The sequence below is a fragment of the Sus scrofa genome, chromosome 15 (genome assembly GCF_054392235.1).
Source record: "Sus scrofa isolate SSC_HxYL_T2T_F1_AM1 chromosome 15, Sscrofa_HxYL_maternal_Yorkshire_Landrace_v2.0, whole genome shotgun sequence".
Lineage (NCBI taxonomy): Eukaryota > Metazoa > Chordata > Mammalia > Artiodactyla > Suidae > Sus > Sus scrofa.
This window is the reverse complement of record NC_139397.1, coordinates 30,349,619-30,375,370: the sequence shown is the minus strand read 5'-3', so window position 1 is coordinate 30,375,370 and position 25,752 is coordinate 30,349,619. Positions and strand designations below refer to the sequence as shown.

Here is a 25,752-nt window from a genome sequence, read left to right as displayed (position 1 = left end):
ACAATGTTACAACACATCCAGTTTTATTCAGACAATCCTTAGGCAAAATGCTTTTTTTTGTTTTTTGTTTTTTTTTAGGGCCACACCCGAGGTATATGGAAGTTCCCAGGCTAGGGGTCAAATCGGAGCTGTAGCTGCCAGCCTATACTATAGCTACAGCAACGTAGGATCCAAGATGTGTCTGCAACCTACACCACAGCTCACAGCAACATCGGATCCTTAACCCACTGAGCAAGGCCAGGGACTGAACCGGCATCCTCATGGATGCCAGCCAGTTAGATTTGTTTCCACTGAGCCACGATGGAAACTCCAAGCTAAAGGCTTTTACTCAAGTTTTCTCTGCCATTTTTTTTTAACAGTCAACATAAACCCAGAATGACTTGCTTTTAATTATCTCTAAGCATCACCTAAGTTATCAGGAAACTAACTGATGAAAATAATTTGACTTTGGGGGACTTTTCCCACTTGATAGCAATGGAACAGTGTGTTCTTCTCTCCCTAATATTATTTTACTATATATCACGTTTATTTTTTAAAAATAGAGGGTCATAGACCATGAAAGAAAGGATTTTTTTTCTTTTCTTTTCTTTTTTGCTGTCCCACAGCACATGGAGTTTCCAGGCCCAGGATCAAATCCAAGCCATAGCTATGGCAACACCAGAGCCTCCAACCCATTCTGCTGGTCTGGGGATCAAACCTGGGTCCTGGTGCTGCAGAGACACTCTTGTGCCATAGTGGAAACTCCAAGAAAGGATTTTTGAAGGCAATTTAAGACACTATTATTCAGTCAAATTTCTCTTGTTTTGTGAACTTCCCGTCCTATATGGGTATCGTAGTCAGTGATCACTTTATTTCACATAGTCCTTTCTTTATTTTTTTAAGTAATCCAGTATATTTTTTAAAATAATTCAACATATAGTAAGGAAAAATACTAACCTTTGAATCTATTTGTATGTACATTGAAGTCTGGAAGAAGGTAAGTTAGAAATTATAAAATAAGGACGCTGTCCTCAAGTACACAGTTTAAAACTTGAAGTTATCAGAGTTCCCTTTGTGGCTCAGCAAGTTAAGGACCCAATGTTGTCTCTGTCAGAATGCAGGTTCTACCCCTGGCCTTGCTCAGTGGGTTAAGGATCTGGCGTTGCCACAACCTGCAGTGTAGGTTACAGATGCAGCTTGGATTCTCTGTTATTGCTGTGGTATAGCCCCAGCTGTAGCTCTCACTTGACCCCTATCCCAAGAACTTCCTTATGCTGCAGGTGCAGCTGGAAAAAGAAAAAGAAAAAGGATTGAAGTTACCAGCCATTTTAATTTTCATCGTTTTAATCTTACTAGTTAAATATGTGCAGTGTGATCTCTAACTTAGATATTTCTCACCACCTAACAGGCTAATTAATAAATTTCCAGTATGTCCCAAAGTCAAGTATTTTTTTTTATTAAAACTAAAATATATATAACACTACAGGGTTACAATCCTATAACCTCTTGAGCAAGATGTGTTTCAGAATTTGGTTTTTTGGAAAATACTGTGTCTTTTAAAGTAACTTAAGTAGTTTCTGGAGTAGCCCCTGATAGTAAAACACTGCAGCAAATATTTTGAATATTTACTCTAAGTTAATAATATAAAGACTATTAATAGCCTCGTGTAAGATCAGACTTTGTTTTTGAAGCTAAGAGAACCTTTGGTTTTCAGAAAGTTGAGGCTTTTGGAATTGTGACTAAGGATTGAAGACATGTTGTAAATTGTTTGTAGAATGACCTGTTTTCAATCTCCATTAAAAGTGCATTTTTTTTTCTTCCTCTTTTAATTTTTCAGGTCAGCCGTTCATAAACCCAGATGGGAGTCCAGTTGTGTATAATCCTCCTATGACTCAACAACCAGTTAGAACCCAAGTGCCTGGACCTCCACAGCCACCTCTGCCACCCCCACCACCTCAACAACAAGCAGCTAATCACATTTTCTCACAGGTGCACATTACCACGATTACATAATGCTAATTTCACCTGCCTTTGCATATTTGGGACTGAATTCACTAATTGTTATTGCAATAGCCTAAGTAAGTATCTCTTAGAACTATAATATTATCCACCAGTGATGTCTTACTCACTACCTGTAGGAAGAGAGGTTAAATTCAAGAGTTTTTCAGCTAATAAATACAGAATATGTATTGGTAAAAAAGGAACTTTTTATCTCATAAGCCTCCGTGGTGAGTATTTTATCCTTATTTCACAACAGCAGGAATCAAAATAAACTAAGATTGTTCATTATCCCCGTGAGCAAAATGAGTTGTAAAATTCAACAGATCAAGAAACTGAGTTGAATTGCTGCCAGGTGCTCTCCATCCCACCTACCCTACGAAAGATAAAGACAAAAACATTGAGGTAGAATTCTCAAAAGCACTCTTGATACCATCTTGAATTTGTATAAATGTTTATAGAGTTTACACATGTATCTTCACATTCAGGCTTTTCCCCTATAGATTATTCATGCTTGCTGAACTTGATTATACCAGTGTAAAACTTACTTTCATTCTATCCTTTAAAGGTTATGTAACATACCAAAAACAGTTGTACCATTATTTATACTTCTCTTTCCCTAGAAGATGATCTAAATATTCCACTGGAGAGAACATGCAGAGTAATTTTTTGTGAAAGAAGTATAGTGATAAAATTGAATTGGAGAAGTTTCGTTGGTTTTGCTCACAGGTTATATTATTTGTATTGCAAGGGTGAAAAATATATGAGCAGTTTAATAAAGTTATGAAATATTCTCAAACTAAAATGAAAATAATTGTTGCTCTGACAGTTAAGACTCCTAATACTGTGCAAAGCAATTTCTCTAAAGTAGGGCTTCTAGGTTTGTGATGCTCTTCTGAGCCCATGCAAGTGAATGGAGAGAAAATGGCCTAAAAGTATTTTCAAAGACTCCCATACTCACTTCCCAACCACGTTTGCTTACATATGCTCAGGTACATGTTAGACTATGTAAAACTCCCTCCCTGGCCTTGATTTCTTTCAACTTGGTCGTAAAGTGATTCCTTCTAATTTCATGTAGTCATCTTTGCAGTGCTATGTGTTTCACCTGAAGCTTATACAGATGGTTTGCATTTGATTTCATTCAGTGGAGATAATCATAGTTTAGCAGCTTCAAAAAAATCCCAAGAATTTATCTGTAGTTATATATATCAGGTTATTATCTCTCAGAAGTAGCTTTGTCGGATTTAGTTTTAAGAGACAATCCTAAATAAAGATGTGGCAGTTTAGTTTAGAAATGATGTCCTAATAGACATAATTTGAAATCTGGGGTATGCATCAAACTCCATGGCTGACTTTCCTGGCATTGCTTGAAGTGTTTCTGGTAATTCATCATCAAATACAAAAATAGAGAATTTGATGAACAAATGATACTTAATAACTATCTTTTGCACAATGAGATAATCCATCTATGAAATTTCAAATAACCAAACAAATAATGCAATGAATTCCAAAGGTGTGCATTCTTGAAACCAGTCACTTTAAGTGGATGTTGTTTTGCAGCCAGTTGCAGTTTAAGTAGAAAAAAAAGGAAGTGCTAAGGCTTATTCTTTTCTAAGTGGTGTCAGAATTTCACTTTGATTAGCCGGTGTTATAGCCCACATTTTTGTCATTCCCACCTGACACTGGGAGACATTAATTCATAGCCTTAGTGCTCATATTACTCTCTCTTTTATTCTTCAGCAGACTACAGCTTTTGTTTCATCTGACATTTATACAGTAGGTCAAGTTGTCTGGAAAAACAGTTATGTCTTATAACACATTGATTGAATAGCTTGTACTTGGTAGTTCTAAAGGTACTGCACGTCATTTAATGTGACATGTGCTGTCGTCAGGATGTTCACTGTTTCTAATCAAGAGGTTGGTGGCTCTTCCATAGATCTTTCAGCTTTTACCTTTTTTGGTACTTGAACTCTATATTTTTTTGCATAGAATTCAAAACTAATCTTAACCTTTCAATTTTTAGAAACTATTGTGTTGATTTTGTGGTAGAAAGGCAACTCATGTCTTAGTCATAAGAATTTCTCCTTAGATTATCTCAAGGTAATCTTATTTAGTTTATTTTGCATTTTTATTTTATTTTATTTTATTTTTATTTTTTTGTCTTTTTGCTATTTCTTTGGGCCGCTTCTGCGGCATATGGAGGTCCCCAGGCTAGGGGTTTAATCGGAACTGTAGCCGCCGGCCTATGCCAGAGCCACAGCAACGCGGGATCCGAGCCGCGTCTGCAACCTACACCACAGCTCACGGCAATGCCAGATCGTTAACCCACTGAGCAAGGGCAGGGACCAAACCCCTAACTTTATGGTTCCTAGTTGGATTCGTTAACCACTGTGCCACGACGGGAACTCCTATTTTGCATTTTTAAAGTATACTCTGGAAATATTGTCCAGAAGGAGATTCATATATATACATTTTAACCAAAAATAAATTTTCATTAGACAAAATTTCTTGTGTTCCTCCAGTGCTTGCCTAAATGGCTATATATAGGTCACTTAATTTCCCTTAACCTGATTGCCACTTATAAAGTGGATTATGATAGTCATTAAACCAATATGTATATTACCCCTTTGTAATAAACTATAAAAATGTAAGATTGGAAAGCTAAATGCCAGTGTTAGCCTATTGATGACCAGCTCTATTCCCTAAGATTTAGAAATGATTGAAATATTTTTCGTTATTTAAAAACACCTGTTTCTTGAGTGCTCTTGGAAAGCATAAAACTTAAATTTTCTTTCCTGAAATACAGGAGTGTTTTGTTAGCAAAATAAATAAATAAATAAATAAATAACTACAGTGGACCCTTGAACAACATGAGTTCGAACTGTGAGGGTCCACTTACATAGATTTTTGACCACACAGAGGGTTGGTGCCCTTAATCTCTCATAAAAAATTTCAGCTAGAAAAAAAATGTGTTTATCTTTCTTACATAAAAGAGACCTGTTTGTGTGTGCATAAGCTTATATATGTATGTGTGTATTTTCTTTGGGCTGTTATTAATGATACCCCCAATACATTTTCCTTTAAAAATTGCTAAAATTTAGGCACTTTGTTCCCAAAAGAGTTATCTAATCACGCTTTATCAGATAGAGAGGGTACTCGGCATAGATATTAAGTTACTCTGTCTATCTAATTATGTTTTAAATTTAAATGTCTGTTTTCATAAATTTTCTATGTAGTTTCTTCACTTAGTATTGTTTTTTGTTGTTTCCTATAATGTATTTTAGGTGACTTTGTAGTTTTAAGCTATTGCCAAAAAAGTGTAACTTTCCATTTTATGCAATTCTTCTAACATTTTATTCTGACATTAACATTGTTTGCCAACCTGTTATTCCTTAGCCTATTCGTCCTCTGCAGTCCTCTTCACAGCCTGTTCAGTACTCTACAGCCCCTTACCCATCCCCGCTCCTGCCAGTCTCACCCACCCAGCAATACTCCGTGGTACTATATCTCTATTCACCTCCTGCGTTGTCTCTGTGGGTGGATATGTAATGAATCCTCATGAATGTGATTAATGTGATATGTTCTTTTGTGATTTTTTGCAGTCAGGGGTACATATATTTTGAAAAAGTATTTCTAACTTGTATTAGAAATAAATTTATTCTTTTCCATAAACTATTTGTTATATTGGCTTATTATGCTGATTGTATAAAGCCTAATCTCCTGCTTTTTCATAATGAAATAATTTTGAAGTTAACTATTCTAGTCCTAAGATATTTTAGCTGCTTTTCTCATTGAGGTCGGTGCAGGTCTTTGCAGTCCTGGGGTGGGAGCTTTCATCTAGGTTTAGGCTTTCTTGTTTCCCAGTGCCCCAGGTCTATTAGACTTAGTGGCAGTTATTAGGTTGAATTGGAGCTTCCTGTTACCTAAGACATCCTCCTAAGATGATTAATCTGTAACTATAAAGTAATGGTACCTCATTTCATGCAAAGTGTGCCCAAATTATACCTGTCAGCAAGAATTCAGACACACCAGTGCCATGTGTTCTTTGACCTTCTCTTAATGTGAAATAGGCATTCAATAAATGTTAGTTTACTTCCTTTAAAATGAATCTGCCTCACAACCTATATACTTTTCCCAGGTTATTTTTCAGACTATACGGCTGTCTGATTTTGAAATTCCATTCCAAGTTAAATTATAAGCTGTATCTTAAAATCATTGGACACTTTTTAGAAATGTTTTATTGGTGATAGGATGTTTTTTTGTTTTGGGGGTTTTTTTGAGCTGGGAAGCAACTTTACTTACTAGCCTTGGTTCTGAATGATTTGCAAAAATCACTTCTAGTCTAAAAAATGAAATCTTCCCGGCATTGAGAAAAATGACATTTTAAAAAGTAGCATAGAGCTACAAAAATGTTTTGTAAAATGGCAGATAATTGGAATAAGAAAACAACTCCTTTACCAAAATGGCTCTGATTGTGGTGTGTAGTTATGGTATCTCTTTTTTAAAATATTTGGCCATATTACCTAGTAATTATAGCTGATAGGTATATTTAGGTGTATTTTTCACTTCTGAAACTAGGTGACTAGTGCTAGACTATGTCACAACAACCATTTGGAAAGAGTAAAACCATATATTTTCAGTGGTTATATCAGATTCCTTTTTTTTTTTTTTTCAAATTCCTTATCTTCTCCATAGCCCTAATTTACTTTGCCGAAATCAGCTGTAGAAATTGCAACTTTGATCTGACAACTCCATTGATACATTTTTAAGTAACTTTTTTTCAAATTTTACCTCATTACAAAATGTGATTTATATTGTTGCCAATCTGTGGTTCCTTGGGAGCAAGAGATTGCATTTTAACCCCATCATTGTCATTTCAGTGACATTAGACTAGTCAGAACTCGTCCTTAGACTGTGAGTCAGAGAAACATTTGCTAGATAACATATGAATCGTAACCCTGTCTTGTCAGGACACTATTTCCTGCTAAGTACCAAAGGCAGTATGAAACTGTTGTTTGGGTACATTTACCTAACATCTGACTTAAGGAGCAGACTGTAAAACAGTAAAGAATAGAATTTATGGCCAAATTATTTTTGAGAGATTAGAGAGAAGGAGGGTAAACTTTATATATTTTATTTCATTTCCACTAGTGTATTTGATTGTTGGGTACAGTAAGAGATATAAAAAATAATAGAACCTGAATCTTGCCTTCTGGGAAGAAATGCAATGATTTAAAGTAAAGAATAATTAATACCATGCCTTGCTAGTATCTTGGTCTTTGAAGTCCTTTCAAAAAATGTTAATTGTATAATATAAAAGTGTGCCTTTAATCTTCATTTAAGTGATTGTCTTTTTTTTAAATTGTGAAATGTTGTTATACCCTCCTTTTTTCTGCATGCTGTACATTTCCGTTAGATGTATTTTATAAATAACTTGTAATGACAACATTGTAATATTCCTGCCTTTCTGCCTTAGAGTTCTAATTTTCTTGAAGCTGTTTTTTCTATTAAATCATGTGTGTTGTAGTTATATGATTTCCACAGTATTATATACTACTGTACTTCTTAAAATATATGAAGTATTTTTCTTTGATAAGTGTGGTCTGTATATGAAAGGCTTACTGATTTCTGACTTTTCCCTTTTTTAGCAGGATACCCTTGGGTCTCAGTTTAGCCATATGAGTCTTGCCCGCCAGCCATCTGCAGATGGTTCTGACCCTCATGCCACCATGTTCCAGTCCACTGTTGTTCTTCAGTCCCCACAGCAGTCTGGTTATATCATGACGGCAGCTCCTCCACCACCACCACCACCTCCGCCTCCTCCTCCTCCTCCTCCCCTACCACCTGGGCAGCCAGTCCCTACTGCTGGCTATTCTGCCTCTGGTCATCCTGTCAGCCAGCCTGTGCTCCAGCAGCAGGGGTTTATTCAGCAGCCCTCTCCACAGGTACATTGCTTTTTCATCTTTTCTTTCCCCTGGAAGCCTCTCATTTAGGATCACTTTTAACTTTAGAGAACTTATTTTTATTTATTTATATATTTATATTGGTCTTTTTGTCTTTTTTCAGGGCCGCACCCTCGGCATATGGAGGTTCCCAGGCTAAGGGTCCAATCAGAGCTGTAACCGCCGGCCTACCCCACAGCCACAGCAGCACTGGATCTGAGCTTCACCTGCAACCTACACCACAGCTCATGGCAACGCTGGATCTTTAACCCACTGAGTGAGGCCAGGGATCGAACCCAGTCCTCATGGATGCTAGTCAGGTTCGCTAACCACTGAGCCTCAACAGGAACTCCTAGAGAGCTTATTTTTAATTTCATATGAATAGAATTTGTGAGAATGTGTAAACAGAGCTTGTTATCTCCCCTTCTCTGGAGATTTTCAAGTGCATGCTGGAGAACCACATGACAGGTAGACACTTCAGTTGGAGAGTTAAACTAGGATTTTTTGAGTTTCCGTTTGTCTCTGAGAGTTTTGTTATAATTAGCGTAAGAGAAAAACAGTAAATAAACTATAAAAATAAAATGATGAACTTCAAAAAGAAATAGATCTTGAATTAACACCTTAACACCATTGACTCTTTGGTGCAGGAACATGGTAACTCTCTCCACTTATCTTCCTTAATGTTTTTGCAAACAGTATTATGTAATTTTCATTACACAAGTGTTACACATACTTTATTAAAAAGATACCTAAGTATTGGATGTTTTTAAGTGATATTATAATGGAGATTATATATAGACATAAAATTGTTTTTTGTATATTGATCTTGTATCCTTTGGACTTTCTAAATTTAGTGGGGTGTTTTTATAGACTGCTTAGGATTTCCTCTAAAAAGATTGTACTATGTGTATTTTCCTTTCCATCCTATATGGTTTTTGTTTCTTTTTCTTGCCTTATTATATTAGCTAGGAGCTCCAGTGTTTGATAAATATACTCATCACAATAGAGGGAAATAAAATCCCTAGAATCTATATGTTAACTTAAATGTAAGTTTTGAAAGTACTTACTTTTTCCTTGTTTCCAGTCTTAGAAGCAATCATTTAGTCTTTCATCATTTAACTGTGATATTATCTATGGGTTTTTTGTACATTTCTTTTTTCTTTTTTTCTTTTTATGGCCAAACCTATGTCCTATGGAGGTTCCAGGCTAGGGGATGAATCAGAACTACAGCTAAGGCCTACAATATAGACACAGCAATGCTAGATCTGAGCTGCATCTGTGACCCATGCTGCAGCTTGCAGCGGCACCAGATCCTTAACCCATCGGTAGAGGACAGGGATCCATCCTGCATCCTCATGGGGACTAGTTGGGTTCTTAACCTGCTGAGCCACAATGGGACCTCCTTTACCTTTCTTTTCTATTCCTAGTTTGCTGAGAACTTACCATGAATGGAAATTAATCTTGTTTTTTTTTTTAAAAAAAAAAAAAAAAAGCTTTTCTGCATCTATTGAGGTATATGTATCACTGGGTTTAATTAAGGATTTTTTGCTTGTATAATCAAGGATATTGATCTGTAGTTTGCTTTTCAGGTTGTAGTCTTTTTCAGGTTGTGGTACCAGGGTATTACCTCAAAATGAGTTGAATAATGTTCCCTCCATTATTTTCTAAAGAAATTTATGTAGGATTGATGTTATTTCTCCTTTTTTTTTTTTTTTTTTAGGGCCAAACGCACAGTATATTTAAGTTCCCAGGCTAGGGGTTGAATCAGAGCTGTAGCCGCTGGCTAATGCCACAGCCACAGCAACACCAGATCCAAGCCACATCTACAACCTACACGGTAGCTCACAGGAGCACAGGATCCCTAACCCACTGAGTAGGGTCAGAGATCAAATCTGCATCCTCATGGATCCTAGTCAGTTTCTCTACTGCTCAGCCACAACGAGAGCTCCTGATGTTATTTCTTCTTGAATGTTGCTATAATTCACTAATGAATCTATCTAGGCCTGGAGGGGGTTTTGCAAGGAAATTTTTAAAAATTACAAATTCTATTTCATAGTAGATATAGAACTATTTCAATTTCCTTTTTCATTTTGGGTCAGATTTGGTAGTTTGTATGCATTTCATTTATGTTCTTAAATTTACTGACATAAAGTTGTTCATAATATCCCACTATTATACTTTTAGTATCTTTTGGATCTCAATGGTATCACCTGTTAATTCTTGAGTTTGGTAATTTTAGTCTCTTCTTTTTTCTTTGTTACGTTAACTAGACAATTATCAATTCTATTCATGTTATTTTTTTTAAACTTAGGGTTTTGTTAATTGTTCATTTTCTGTTTGAACTGTTAACTGATATAAGTTTTTTAATGCTATAATTTTTCCCTCTAAAGTATTCTAGCTGCAGTGTGCAGATTTGGTTATTTGTATTTTTTTTTTTTTTTTTTTTTTTTTTTGTCTTTTTGCTATTTCTTGGGCCGCTCCCACGGCATATGGAGGTTCCCAGGCTAGGGGTCGAATTGGAGCTGCAGCCACCAGCTTACGCCAGAGCCACAGCAACGCTGGATCCCAGCCGCGTCTGCAAACCTACACCACAGCTCACGGCAACACCGGATCCTTAACCCACTGAGCAATGGCGGGGACCGAACCCGCAAACCTCATGGAACCTAGTCGGATTCGTTAACCACTGCGCCACGACGGGAACTCCGGTTATTTGTATTTTTATCATTTAGTTCAAAATGTTTATGACTTTTTTGGGAGTTCCCTGGTGGCTCATCAGGTTAAGCATCAGGCCTTATCACTGCTGTGGTTCAGGTTTGATCCCTGGTATGGGAACTTCCACATGCTGTGGGTATGGCAAAAAAGAAAGAAATTTTGCCATTCTCATTAAAAAAAAAAAAGTTTATGACTTTTTTAACTCAGGATTTATTTAGAAGTGTGTTCGCTTCCAAATATTTGGGGACCTTCCAGATACCTTATTGTTAATTGATTTCTACCTTAATTACATATGGTCAGGGAATCCAAGATTTTAGTCTTTTGGAACCTGTTAAGTCTTATTTCATATCCCAGCATGTAGTCTTATGGGGAATGATCTATGTGTGCTTGAAAAGAATTTCTGTTCTACCATTTCAGTGTTTTGTGGTTTTGTTGTTTTGTTGTGTTTTTTTTGTTTTGTTTTGTTTTTTTTAGATAAAGTTACATATATATAACATAAAATTAACCAGTTTAAAGTGAACAATTTAGTGACAACTAGTACATGTACAGTATTTTGCAACCCTCACCTTTGTCTAGGTAAAAACACATTTTTTATCACCGCAAAAGAAAACTTTGAAACCATTAAGCAGTTGCTCCCAACGCCCCTTGTCCCCCAGCCCCTGGCAGCCAACAGTCTACACTCTCTATGGATTTACTATTCTGGGACTTCATAGTAATGAAGTCATGCAGTATGTTACGTTATGTGTCTGCTTTAACTTAAGGTAATGTTTCAAGGTTAATCCGTGGCATGAACCAGTACTTCATTCCTGTTTGTAGCTGAGTAATAGCCATTTTACATATATGCTGCAGTTTGTTCGTCTTTTCCACCATTGTTGGATTTGGGATGTTTCTACCTTTTGCCTGTTGTAAATAGTGTTTCTATGAACATGTAAGTCCATGGATTTGTTCCAGTATCTGTTTCCATTTCTTTGGATATATATTGGATCATTTGGTAATTCTATGTTTAACTTTTTGAGGAACTGCCAAGCTGTTTTCCATGGTGTCTGAACCATTTTATATTCTTGCCTGCAGTGTGTAAAGTTTTCAATGTCTCCATATCCTTGCCAACACTTACTACACATCATCATCATCATCATCATCATCACCACCACTCTTGCCATCATGTGGGTATGAAGTGGGTATTTCATGATTTTGACTGGCATTTGCCTGATGATTAGTGATGTTGGTCATCTTTTCATGTGCTTGTTGGCCATTTTATATCTTCTTTGAAGAAATGTCTATATATCTTTTGCTTACTTTTATTTTTTATTAAAGTATAGCTGATTTACAACATTGTGCCAATTTCTGCTGTACAGCAAAGTGACTCAGTTATACATATACATTTTTTAAATATGATTTTCCATCATGGTCTATCCCAGGAGATTGGAATTTTGCCTGTTTTTTATTTTTTATTTTTTTAAGATTTTTATTTCTTCCAATATTGTTGATTTTCCATGTTCTGTCAATTTCTACTGTACAGCAAAGTGACCCAGTCACACTTATATATACATTCTTTTTCTCACATCGTCCTCCATCATGTTCCATCACAAGTGACTAGATAGAGATCCCTGTCTGCACGCAGGATCTCATTGCTTATCCACTCCAAATGCAGTAGTTTGCATCTGTTAACCCCAGACTCCCAGTCCTTCCCACCGCCTCCTCATCCCCCCTTGGCAACCACAAGTCTGTTCTCCAAGTCCATGAGTTTCTTTTCTGTGGAAAGTTTCATTTGTGCCATATATTAGATTCCAAATATACAGTATTCCATATGGTATCTGTCTTTCTTTCTGACTGACTTCACTTAGTAAGAGAGTCTCTAATTCCATCCATGTTGCTACACATGGCATTATTTTGTTCTTTTTTATGGCTGAAAAAGTATTCCATTGTGTACATACACCACATCTTAATCCATTCATCTATCGGTGGGCACTCAGGTGTTTCCGTGTCTTGACTGTTGTGAATAGTGCCACAATGTACATACGGGTGCATGTATCTTTTTCAATGAGTTTTATCTGGATATATGCCCAAGAGTGGGATTGCTGGGTCATGTGGTAGTTCTATATTTAGTTTTCTGAGGTACCTCCATACTGTTTTCCATAGTGGTTGTACCAATTTATAGTTTTGCCTGTTTTTTTAATCAAATTGTTTGTCTTTTTGTTGTTGAATAGTGTCCCTTATGTATTCTGGATACTAGACCCTTATCAGATGTGTGACTTGGAAGTATGTTTTCCCATTCTGTAGGTTGTCTTTTAACTTTCTTGATAATGTCTTTAATGAATAAAGTTTTTTTTAACTTGATGAAGTCCACTTTATCCATCTTTTCATTTTGTTGGTCTTACCTAAGAATTCATTTCCAAACCCAAGGTCATAAAAATGTATTCCTATTTTCCTCTAAGAATTTTATGGTTTTAGCTCCTGTATTTAAGTCATTTATCTCTTCAGAGTTAGTTTTTGTATATGGTCTGAGTTAAGGTTCCAACTTCATTCTTTTGCATGTATATATCTATTTATTCCAGCATCGTTTGTTGAAGACACTATTCTTTTCCCAGTCAATAATCTTGGTACCTTTGTCAAGTATCATGTGACCGTAAATATGAGTTTATTTCTGGACTCTCACTTTTACACTATTCTGTATTTCCATCTTTATGCCAATACTACATTGTTTTGATGTACCTTTCTAGAAAGTTTAATCAGGAAGTATGAGTCCTCCCACCTTGTTCATTCTCTTGGTTATTTGGGGTCCTTGTATTCCATATGAATTTGAGGATCTGCTTTTACATTTCTGCAGAAGAGGCTTTTGGAATTTTGATAGAGATTGCATGGAATCTGTAGATTGTTCTGGGTATCATTGCCATCCTAACAGTATTAGATGTTCCAATCTTAATGATCATGAGATCGGTTGTCTTTCATTTCTCTCATTCTATTCGTTTTGCATTTAGAATTCTCTATCAATTAAGTATATGTGTTTAATAGTCTTAGATCGTCTACATCCTTATGTAATTTTTGTCCAGACAATAAATGATAGTAGTTTTTTCTGTTTCTCTCTAAATTCTGTCAGCTTTTTATAGAATTTGAACCTATATTAAGTAATTTATATTTATTGTATCTTCCTGATAGATTGACTCATATCATTAGAAAATGTTTTTTTCTGTCTCTAGTACTATTTCTTTTCTTGAAATCTATTTTATGACCCTTTTTTCTCTTTCGTTTTTTTGGCCATGACGTGCAGTGGCTTGACGTAGGATCTCTGTTCCTGACCAGGGATTGAACCCCAGCTGCAGCAGTCAAAGTGCTGAGTCTTAACCAGTAGACCACCAGGGAACTCCTTTCTCTGACTTTAAGCTAGTAGTTTCAGCATTCTTTTGATGAGCACTTAAATGATATGTCTTTTTTCCATCCTCTTATTTGCAGTCTTCATATTTAAAGTGGATCTTTCACATATAATGTATAGTTGTTGGGCATTTTATCTCGTCGGATTGAAGTATCTAGGCCTTGTATTTTTTTTTTTTTTTTTTTTTTTTTTAATGGCCACACTTGAGGCAATCCTGGGCCAGGAATTGAATCTGAGCCACAGCTGTGGCAATGCCAGATCCTTTAACCCAATGCACTGGGCTGGGGACCTAACCCTCATTTCTGCAGTGACCCAAACCTCTGCAGTCAGCTTCTTAACCCAATATATCAGTTGACTTGGTCAGATATAAGAATGCCACATTGCTATTTGTTTTCCATTTGTCCTGTCTATATTTTATTCCTGTCTGCTTCCTTTCCTTCCTTTTATATTTATTTGAATCCTTTTAGGGGTCTATTTTATTTTTTCTCTTTCCTTTTTGTCTACAGTACTTTGTTTTGTTTTGTTGTTGTTGTTGCTGTTTTTGTCTTTTCTAGGGCCGCTCCCACAGCATATGGAGGTTCCCAGGCTGGAGGTCCAATCAGAGCTGTAGTCGCCGGCCTGTGCCGCAGATCCGAGCCACGTCTGTGACCTACACCACAGCTCACAGCAATGCCAGATCCTTAACCCACTGAGCGAGGCCAGGGATCGAACCTGCAGCCTCATGGTTCCTAGTCGGATTTGTTTCCCCTGCGCCACGAAGGGAACTCCCTCTACAGTGTTTTGAATCTTGTGCTTATTTGGTTTCTTTGAGACTGTGGTAGGTAACCTTGGCTTACCACAGTCTACTTTGAGTTCATATAAAACTGCAAGTAGGATATACTAGTTATGTTAATAGTATAATTCCATTTACCTTCTCTCCATTTTTTGTGCTATTATATATATTGCATGTATATGCATTGTAAACAAAGATAATGTATATACATTGTAAACAAAGTGAATAATTTTTGCCTTTATCATATCTTTTTTAATTAGAAAAACAAGAATGTATTATTTATACTCATACATACTGGAAAGTATAATAATGGATAAGGTCTTAAATCAGGATATATCTTGCTTGTTGATACCTCCAGGAAAAATAAAGGGAATCACATGTGTATTGTGTCTAATGTTTCAAAAACAGAATATTACAGGAAATTTAGGAGATCCTTAGCATATCACTGATCCAGGAATTCTGTCTTGTCTGGTTTCTAGATGAAATGGTCACTCTTTAAAAATCTCCACAGATCTCTCTCTCTTTTTTCTTTTTTTAAATAACATGATCAGAAGAGCAGAACCTAATAAAGTTAACTTCTCTATCACTGGATTTATTCTTCCTCATAAACTAGATCAGATTAGTTTCAGAGAAATTCACAGCTGATACAGATAGCTCTGGATGGAAAACTAAATCAAGCTAGTCTTACTGGCTTTTTTTTTTTTTCAGTTTTATTAAAGCATAATTGACAAATAAAATTTGTATTGGCATTTTAGTTTGTATTAGAAATATGAGAAAGTTTTAAATGGAATCAGTGCAAGTGTACATTAGTGTAGAAATGGATAAACTGGTTTATATGACAGTTGCTAGTGGTACTGTTTCAACCAAAATGAGTCTCAAAAACAATATTAATTGCAAAATAAGTTGCATGAAGTTATATAGAATAAAGCACCATAAATGTAAACTTCTAAAATGCTCAACAATTCTGTAGCAGTTACAGATAACAGTTATATACACACACTAGAAGTTCAAAAACATTTATGGGAATGGTATGTACCAACTGTAAGATAATAGTTTTTTTATGGAATATAACAGAGCAAAGGAATGTCAGAGTGAGCCATTAGCTATTTCAGTAGTATTTGGTTTTGTAAAAAAGAGAAAAATCTGAAACAAATTTGACTAAAAATTAGAAATATGCTAAATCTGATCAGTAGGCAAATTGGTGGTATCTTTTATTATATATACTGTATGTTTGAAAATTTTTAATTTTTTTCAGGTAAATTTAAAGCTAAGAAAATCAGTTTTCAGATGATTAGTATTGGAGAGCATTATTACTCATTACACTCTGATATTCCTGGCAGAAAAAAAATTTTATCACAAGTAAAACTGATTTTTTTTTCCTCAATACTTATCCTAGATGCCAGCCTGTTACTGTGCTCCAGGCCACTACCACTCCAGTCAACCTCAGTATCGCCCAGTCCCTTCTGTCCATTACAATTCACATCTAAACCAACCACTGCCACAGCCTGCACAGCAGACAGGTGAGTAGTATTTATGAATATAGGAATTCTTTGGGTATTGCTGTTTTTCATCCTGCCTTCTTTCAGTCTTACTATTAAGATAGTGCCACACTTAGTCTGTCATCTCAGATAGGTGCATGCATATGCATATGCAAACCAGTGAGATTAAAAGAGTGGGCAGGTCTTAGCACCTGTCAGGAAATACCACACTGTCAGGTTTATATGCTACCAGGTGAGCAGCTTCCTGGTGGTCACTGCCCTTGCAGTTGAAGCCTTCTCTTCTGCCTACAATTCACCTGTGGTAAACTTGAAAGAGAGGCAAAGCATGTTGTCTGCTGAACAGCTAACCAAAAGTAAGGACCAAAGTGACCCAACTTTGGTTGAGAACTCTAGCTTAGTGAAGATATTCTGATGTCTTAGTCTCTGCAAGAATGCCTTGAAAGGAATGATGTTCTTATACATCTCTTTTGTGTTTTGTTTTTCAATTTGCTGGTTGTATAGTGAAAGGTATTTTTAAACCAAATGCAGTCTAATCCTAGGCATATCAAATATATTAAAAATGAAAAGACTGTTTTTCTTTTGCCCCATTCAAAATTTTTTAAGCATTTCATGAAAACAACTGTGATCCCAGTATAAAAAGCATTCTTACTAATTTAACTGAACTAATTTCTCTCTATGCTTCCCACCTAGATGTGTACTTCTGCCCCAGATGTTTAATAAGGTATTCTTTTCAGCCTTTTATAACTCTAGGTGTTGAAGTAGAATTTTTATTGGTTTCTTTGAAGCCTTTTTGGCTGCTTGTCATCATTTGAAGGTGCTCAGGTCGTGTCAGTGTCATATAACCCCTCCACCTCTCCTTAGGCAGTTTTTTGCTCTTGATGTTGTATGGAACTCAAGGGATGCTGCAATTTCAGGAGAAAGACATGTGCACTGGGCAGTGTGATGGGAGTGCTCTTGACTCTCCTTACTTGTGTGGTCTTCATGATCATTGTGACTCATCAGCTTCCTTTACCAGGCATGGCCTTTACTTCTCACTCCTACAGGGAAACTTCCAGTTCCTCAATCTGTTGCTCTTAGGAAATGTCTTATACTCAGTATGTAGGTTTTTTCCCTTTATCATGTTACTGGCCCTGTATTGTGTGTATGACAAAAACATTCTTCCAAAGGATGTTGAGTACAATACATTGATCATTTTGGCCAAGTTAGAATTTGGCTTCTGTCTCAAATATGACTCTCTTTAGTTTCAGGTTTTCCTGAAGTTTTGTAAAACATTCCATTTCAAGTAATGTAAAATAGTATATGCTCTAATTTTGAAACGCATCAAAAGCTGTCCTTTATACCTGGGAACACTGGTCATGACACTGCTCACTAAATTTAAATACATTGTCATTTTATTCTAATAGAAATTATTTCCTGGGAGTTCCTGTTGTGGCACAGCGGAAATGAATCCGACACTAGTCGGATGAGAGTTCCATCCCTGGCCTTGCTCAGTGGGTTAAGGATCCTGCCTTGCCGTGAGCTGTGGTGTAGGTTGCAGACGCAGCCTGGATCCTTCATGGCTGTGGCGTACCCTGGTGGCTGTAGATCCGATTAGACCCCTAGCCTGGGAATTCCACATGCCACAGGTGCAGCCCTAAAAAAAGGAAAAAAAAAGAAAGAAAAAAAATTATTTCCCGAATTTTCCTGGGCCTCTGTGACTAACTTTTCATGTCATAATTGTCATGATTTTTTTTCTTCCAAAAATACAGTTCAGATTACAGCAAATGTTATGGTGATCAAAAGAGAAATTTACCTTAACTCTCCCCATACAAATACCTTGAATGTGACTAACTTATTAGTACACCCTATTAATGAGGCAAACAAAGAACCTTTGTTCTGTATTTGTGTGAGATTCTTGATTATTTTTCATGGCAGAATTTTTATTCCTCTCCATTGGCACACTGCCGCCAAAATTAAAACTTTTAATCACAGATCAGGTCAGTGTGCTCATATAACTACCTTTCTGCAAAAATACCCCCACTTAATGGAAAAACAACTGAAAATGCCACTCCTAATTGAGGGCCGAAATATCTGCATGACAGATGGCATGTGTTTATCATCAGTGATGTTTTTTAATGGGGTTTTTCCTATTGCTAGTTATGGTGAGAAAGAAGGAAACAGTAAGTTAGAGTGCATCTGGACAGTACAGGCACAGAAAAGTGCGTGTGTCTGAAAGGCTTTCGACATTGTATTTGACTTGTAAGAGTCAGTCATAATATAACACTCATAACTAGAGTTGGTTCCTCCGTTTATTTTATGTAGTAGCCTCTCAACTCAAACATAAGTTTCATTTTGTCATTCAGTTTGAAGAGTAAGAGGTAAATTCTCAAAGCACCCTTCTGAGAGGGAAAGAAATGTTGTTACGCTAATACATACAAGAGAAAATTTCCCTTTAAAGAAAAGTTCAGTAGTGCTAGTACCAACTATTGTGTTGGTAATTATATTGAACCTTTTTATAGAATTAGTAGGAGTTGGATGATCATATAATCCAAGGACTTTTTTGTTGTTAGCTAATGGTTATTTTTTTTATGTCCAAAGCTTACAGAAAAATGTGCATTTATGTTTGTGTGTCTCCTTATAGAAAAATGATATGCACTGGGAAATGGACAAGGCAGCTTTTTGTTTCTGATTTTCTTTATAGATTTATAGCCATTTGTTTCTCAGTAATTTACCTTTTTGTATGTAAACATCATCCTTTCTCAGTTTCTTGTTTTTAATTCTTCGCTTTAACATTTCTCTGCATTCCACCATCCCCATCTGATTAAAATTAGAAATAATTTGGTATATCCCTTACATTTTTTTCGTGTCAAGTAACATTTAGTCAAGAAGCATATTGTTTTCTTTCATTACTTAACAGGGTGAAACTATTCAACCAAAGAATGAAAACCCTGATAGATTTGGAACATTTTTTTTCACCGAGGCACAAATCAATAATTTTTAAATGTTTTTATATGAATTTAAAGAAATTTTTCCCTAAATTAACAAACCCGATCCTAGACCAGGTAGGGTATGAGCAATAGAAATATAGGGTTTTCTGTTATCTTCCCTTTGGAGAGCAGGAAGGAGGTTGGGGAAACCTCTCAAGCATAAAATGCCTCTGGTCTTTCATCCATGTATGAGCCAGAGGACTGCAGTAGTTATTGATCTCCTAGACAATAAACCCTTATGTTATGGGAACTGAACTGAGATCAGTACTATCATTCCTGCTGAGAATGAATGTACACATCTTTTGTTTTGAATGTGAAAACTACCTGGCTAATTAAAACAAGGTTGAATCAGCTCCTGTCAATGGAAGCAGAAGAAATTCTGGCTACATAAGATTTTTCAGATGATGTGTTATATAACATGAAAGAAAACAAAATAGGAGTCAAATCCTGACAGGCCTTATTAGTATTTAACTGGTATTAGGTGTATCACCTAAAGCCTCTGAGTTTCAGTTTACTCACTTGCAAAGTAAAGGAGTTTACTGTGTTGTCTGTTGAAGCCTCTGTGTGCTCTAAAATTTCCTGTGTCTCTTATGTGAGTCACTTCTAGTTTAGGAAGGTGGAATATTGGAGAACTGGTTTGTAGTAACTTAGTGACTTACTGTCAATAACTGGAGCCATATAAGCAGTGATTTTAAAAGATCTGGTTACTTGCCAGTTATGATAATTTTGCAATTAATAAGGATTTATTATCTTAACCCTTTTTCATAAAATTTACAGCCTGAATACTCTAAAGTACACTACATGTAAGGAGCTTGGTATACGATAAAGAAACCTTTCCCACAGGTAGTAATTATAGCAGAGATTTTAGGTTTATAAGGCCTTGGCTGTTTTCTTTTAGCTGCTTTCATTCTTACGACTTTTGAAAAGTTTGCAGCTTCACCATATGTGTTTAATCTTTTGCAATAATTGGCCTTGTTCCTGAGCTGTTGGATTCGGGGCCGTAGCACTGTCTGAGAGGTTTACATTTCTCACAGTGAACCGGTCTCTTTTTCAGCTGCTTCCTGGCTTCTTTTTACTCAGGTTTCCACTGCCTTTTTTTTTTTTTTTTTTTAATGCTGTATTAAAATATTAACATTTGCTTATATTTTCCATTAATTGTAATGCCTATTAATCATGCATCATACTCAGAAATAAGCATTTGAATTTAAATGACAACCTTGGCTTAATATAATTTATCTTTTAAAAATTCATGAAATCTGTTGCTTTAATTTCTTTTTCCAAAGCAGATTTGAACAGCAGATTCAGTTTGGTTTGGAGCTTTTCTTAAAAGTTTAATGTCTTAAGCATGCCAAACTCATTAGCAAAAGTCAGATACATCTCTTTCACTATTGCTAAATAACTTTTTAGAAATATTTTGCATGCTGTTAAGTGGGGCTAAGACACCTTAAAAACATTTGAGACTATTTGAGCTCCAACCAGGGATATAATTTAATTTCTTTTCCAACTGGAATATTATATGTATGTGGGAAGCAAAATGACTCAGTAAAACTAAATATCATTTTAGTTGTGCAACCAGCTGTTATTTTAAAGATTATCAATGCATTATACCTTCAGTCTTAGCTTTCCAAATAATCAGAACCATGAGGTTCCAAACAGATTAAGCTTTATTAGCAGTAGACTGTGGTAGGCTCCTGATGAACCACAATCACAGGAGAAACATTTTAGGTTAAACAGTCTGTAAGGTGTGCAGAATACTGGCAGCATTGCAGGGCACACATTTAAAAGTAACCAGGATGTAAAAGGCGAGTAAGGAAGAAAGGACCCTGTTGGATAAGCAGAGGAGAGGTGGTATTGATAAGGGATTTAGTTATGTCAAATCCAGACTCTAAGTACAAAGTCAGTTTCTTTACTGACCGCTTTTGACTTGAGTAATAGCAATGTTGTATTCATATTACTAGGTGGTGGCCCTGACTATCCTTGTTTTTTCATTGATTCTATAAACGTTTTTTAGTATTATAAGACCACCACAGACTCAAACAGTGTATATTACCTACAAATCCACCTATTTCCCTTTTCCCTTCTCCATTAACCTGCCGCCACTGAAATCTGGAGCCAAATGTATCGGTAAGTACCCATAGATTTCCTTGAGTTTTATACACTCATGCATAGGACTGTCATTTAAATACCTGTGAGCTATAATTTCTGTGTGGCTGTTTTTATTAGGTCTTTGTGTTTATGTTTATTTCAGACACAGAAGTAGGACAGCAGAGGGTTATAGAGGAGAAAAAATAGTGAAGGTGTACTGGCAGATGTCTGTTCTTCTAAAGTCACTTCACAGGCTATTCTTAGTTGAACTTGGCTGCTCACTAAAATAGTATCACAGACATAAGACAAACTAGATTACAAACTTTGATGATCTGGAAGCAATTCTTATAAACTATCTTGTTGATCTAGTTACAATTAAACTTAGAGTTGGCAAAATGGCTCATTCAAAAAAAAAAAAAAAAAATCTGGAGTTCCTGTCATGGCGCAGTAGAAATGAATCCACCTAGGAACCATGAGGTTGTGAGTTCAATCCCTGGCCTCGCTCAGTGGATTGAGGTTCTGGCATTGCCATGAGCTGTGGTGTAGATCACAGTCTGGCTCGGATCTGGCGTTGCTGTGGTTGTGGCTGTGGCCAGCAGCTGTAACTCCAATTAGACCCCTACCCTGGAAACCCCTAGCCTCCACGTGCTGTGGGTGTGGCCCTAAAAAGCAAAAAAAAAAAAAAAAAATGAAAAACAGAACAAAAAAAAAAAAAAACTACCCTGACAAGGCTTATGCTATACACATGCAGTTTTGAAAAAAATTAACATTACAGTTAAATGAAATAACCTTTAGATTGATTGCTATTCTGAGTAAGCAGTTCTTCAGTCCCTTTCCTATTATCTTTCTGATTGTGTCTCATCTGTATTATTAAGAATGCTTTCCTTTAACACAAACGCTAGTTCAGATCACCTATATAAAATAAAACTAGCCTGTTAAAGCAATACTTTTCTGCTGAGCATTGTATTTCCTCCTTGCTCTCTTCTCTGTTAAAGGGAAAGAGAGTTAAAAATAGAATATTCTTTGGAGCCCTCGAGGGAAGTGCCTGAGCCATCAATTTATATTGTCCTACTTCTCTCAGCTTGCAGAATTGATTGTGGTTTCCTCTTGAAAGTGCTGGAAGAAATGGGATAATAATGCAACACTGCAACCCCTTAACATAAGAGAATGTCAGTGTTAAATAACACCTACGTTGAGATCTGGATGTTTATTCTGTTGTTTGGTTTCACTTACATAGGCAATGCTTGCTTTACAAAATAGAAGCTTTCTCAATACACAAATTTCTGTAAAAGATACTGTTTTCTTCTTATATCAGGTTAAATCCAGATATATCTCAAGGTGGATTTTTTTTTAATTCTGATATAATGGAACAAAGTTTATTGAAGTGTAATGTAGGTAATAGCCAAGTTGGGATGCATTGAGGAACAGAAATACTCTTATATCTTTTTTTTTTTTTTTTTTTTGTCTTTTTGTCTTTTTGCCTTTTCTAGGGCCGCTCCCGCGGCATATGGAGGTTCCCAGGCTAGGGGTCTAATTGGAGCTGTAGCCACCGGCCTATGCCACAGCCAAAGCAACACCAGATCCGAGCCACATCTGCAACCTGCACCACAGCTCACGGCAACGTCAGATCCTTAACCCACTGATCGAGGCCAGGGATTGAACCCACAACCTCATGGTTCCTAGTCAGATTCATTAACCACTGAGCCATGACGAGAACTCCTCTTCTAGCATTTTTTTAAACACAGTGGTAATTTTAATTCTCTAGGAATCTATTTTACCCTTCCTAATATTCAACCTTCTCCCTCTTTTCCAGATCACTGGATTTTTTTTCTCATACTTGGCAGTCTTCAAACAATACTTTTGATACTGTCAGAACTATGTCTCTCCCCTTCCTTCGTCTGCATAATTAGATAAAGAACCTGAATCACTGTGCCACTTCTATAATAAGTGCTACTTTGTAACAGTTGATACTCTGCAGCCTGAATGTTTAAACACTGGTTTAAAGCAACTTGGAAACTTCTTTAAAATGTAAATTCTATGGAGTTCCCATTGTGCTTAGCGGTAATGAACCCAGTTACTATCCATGAGGATGCAGGTTTGATCCCAGGCCTCACTCCATGGATTAAGGATCTGGGGTGCCGTGAGCTGTGGTGTAGGTCGCAGATGCAGCTCAGATTCCACATTGCTGTGGCTGTGGCTTCATCCAGCAGCTGCAGCTCTGATTAGACCCCTAGCGTGGGAACTTTCATATGCCACAGGTGTGGTGCCCTCCCTGCACCACCCCCTCCCGCCCTGAAAAAAAAAAGCAGGATGTAAATTGCAAGTGTGTGTAAAGTGAGGCAGCATCTGTAGTTAAATAGTCTTTTATTTTATACTGCTAATTATTATTTTTCTCTTGCATAAACATTAGTAAGGTTCTTGTTTAATTGGATTGGTAGGATGATGTTTTACATTTCTTACCTTTTTTAGTGCTTTTCAACTGAATATTTCTAGTTATACGATTATAATAACTTTAACCAACAGAGTTCCTATGGTCAAAAAAGTCTAGTAATCTTTTTGTAGCATTTAATATCATGTTCTTCAGAGAGTATACTCCAGAATTACTTACTTTTTAATAAGTTACTGGGCTATTATTGTTTGTTTCTTATGATTATTTGAATGAATGATCAAACACCTTATCATGACCTATGGAAAAACAGTTTGACTACCTGTCCTAATGCCAGTAGAATTTCCTTCCTGGGTACCAGTTACACAGTGTATCAGATTTTAAATGATGCTTTTTGGAGTTCCTGTTGTGGTTCAGTGAGTTAACAACTTGACTACTATCCATGAGGATGCGGGTTCAATCCCTGGCCTCTCTCAGTGGGTTAGGGATCAGGCATTGCTGCAAGCTGCCACGTAGGACATAGAGGTGGCTTGGATCCCCCATTGCTGCACCTGTAGTGTAGCCTGCAGCTGCAGCTCCAGTTTGACCCCTAGCCTGGGAACTGAATTTGCTGCAGATAAGGCCCTAAAAAAAAAAATTTTTTTTTTTTTTTTTTTTTTTTTTTTTTTTTAAATGTGACAGGAGTTCCTATCATGGCTCAGCAGAAACAAACCTGACTAGCTTCCATGAGGACACGGGTTCGATCCCTGGCTTCACACAGTGGGTTAAGGATCTGGTCTTGGCTGAGCTGTGGTGTAGGTCGCAGATGTGGCTCAGAGCTGGCATTGCTATGGCTGTGGTGTAGGCCGGCAGCTGCAGCTCTAATTTGACCCTTAGCCTAGGAACCTCCATATGCTGTGGATACAGCCCTAAAACAACAAAAAATAAATAAATAAAAATAAAATTTTAAAACAAATTGTGACAGCCTTAGAAAGATTCCTCAAGCCCTGACAGCTTCCTGATTGCTGTGGTTCAAACCTAGTGGATTTTCCTGCCTTGAATGTAAAAATGAATGTAAACCTTATTCAGTTTATAGAAAAGAGCCATTACCTCACAAGAACTTCAAGACTTCACCCATTTAATGGAACATGCCCTCTTACACACATGATGTCCAGGTTAAAGCTGGCATTGCTCCACTGGGTAACCTCTTCATTCTTGGCAAAGCAACTCAACTTTGTGGAGAAGAGAGCCAAATTTATGAAAATTCTACCAGAGAAATCTTCTAATACTTATCTTGAATATGGCAGTAGAGTATACATTTTGAGCAAAGGCAGCCCTTGAGGCGAAATAGCAAAGCTATTGGAGGAACATTGGAGATTGACATGGAAATGCTCAGGCTGAGAGATACAGACCAGAGGATGTGGAGTCTGAAATATGTCACTGTTTGAGCCACCTCTTCCCATTCCCAGCTGTTTCATATACTTGTGAAATCAAATTACAGTAAGGCTGTAAAGAATAACCTTGAAATCCCAAGGTCACAAACCATGCATCTTGAGAGTATCAGGCAGAGCAAGTGAAGGAGAGAGCCTCCCATGGAGAGGACCTTGTGGGCTAGGTGAATAAAGGCATGGTCTTGCTTTCAGCCCTGAAGTGCCTATAGCTACAATCTGGACTGACTGCTAACCAGCCTTTCACTCTCATTCCTGTTTTGAGTAACAACATTTAATACTCAATCTTCAAAAGAAAAAAAAAAAACTTTCCTGGTTGATTGACTATTTACAGTAATTGTTTTCCTACACATAAATTTCTCTCAAGACTTAGTATGTTAAACCACAGTAAAAAGTCTTCATCAGCCAAAATTCTCAGAAAAAGGAAGGAGGTCAGCTGTTTAGTGTTCTGCTTATTTGAATAGGATTACCTTAGTACTCTTTCTACTTTGGTATTTGAACCTGAGAAAAGTAAAGTTTAGAATCAGACTGCTATGTGCAGATCCCAGCTCCAGCACTTGACAGCTGGTAACCTTGGACAAAGTATAAACCTCTCTGTGCTTTTGTTTCTTCATCT

General features: G+C 36.7%; 1 protein-coding gene and 1 non-coding gene across 51 annotated transcripts in view; both read left to right on the top strand.

Annotated features, from left to right (window-relative positions):
- Positions 1–25,752, top strand: part of R3HDM1 (R3H domain containing 1) — a 183,054-nt gene that overhangs the window by 120,150 nt on the left and 37,152 nt on the right. For 19 of the 50 annotated variants that reach the window (XM_021075241.2, XM_085001381.1, XM_085001365.1 and 16 more), the window contains 4 exons: positions 1,817–1,968; positions 5,374–5,475; positions 7,626–7,922; positions 16,170–16,293. In XM_021075241.2, coding sequence (XP_020930900.1) covers positions 1,817–1,968; positions 5,374–5,475; positions 7,626–7,922; positions 16,170–16,293 — 675 coding nt within the window. The remainder of the gene's footprint in view (positions 1–1,816; positions 1,969–5,373; positions 5,476–7,625; positions 7,923–16,169; positions 16,294–25,752) is intronic. The other 31 variants (XM_021075246.2, XM_085001384.1, XM_021075232.2 and 28 more) reach the window with 2 other exon arrangements.
- Positions 20,218–20,299, top strand: MIR128-1 (microRNA mir-128-1). Its single transcript, NR_038503.1, has one exon. It is a non-coding gene; the product is annotated as a microRNA mir-128-1 (primary transcript).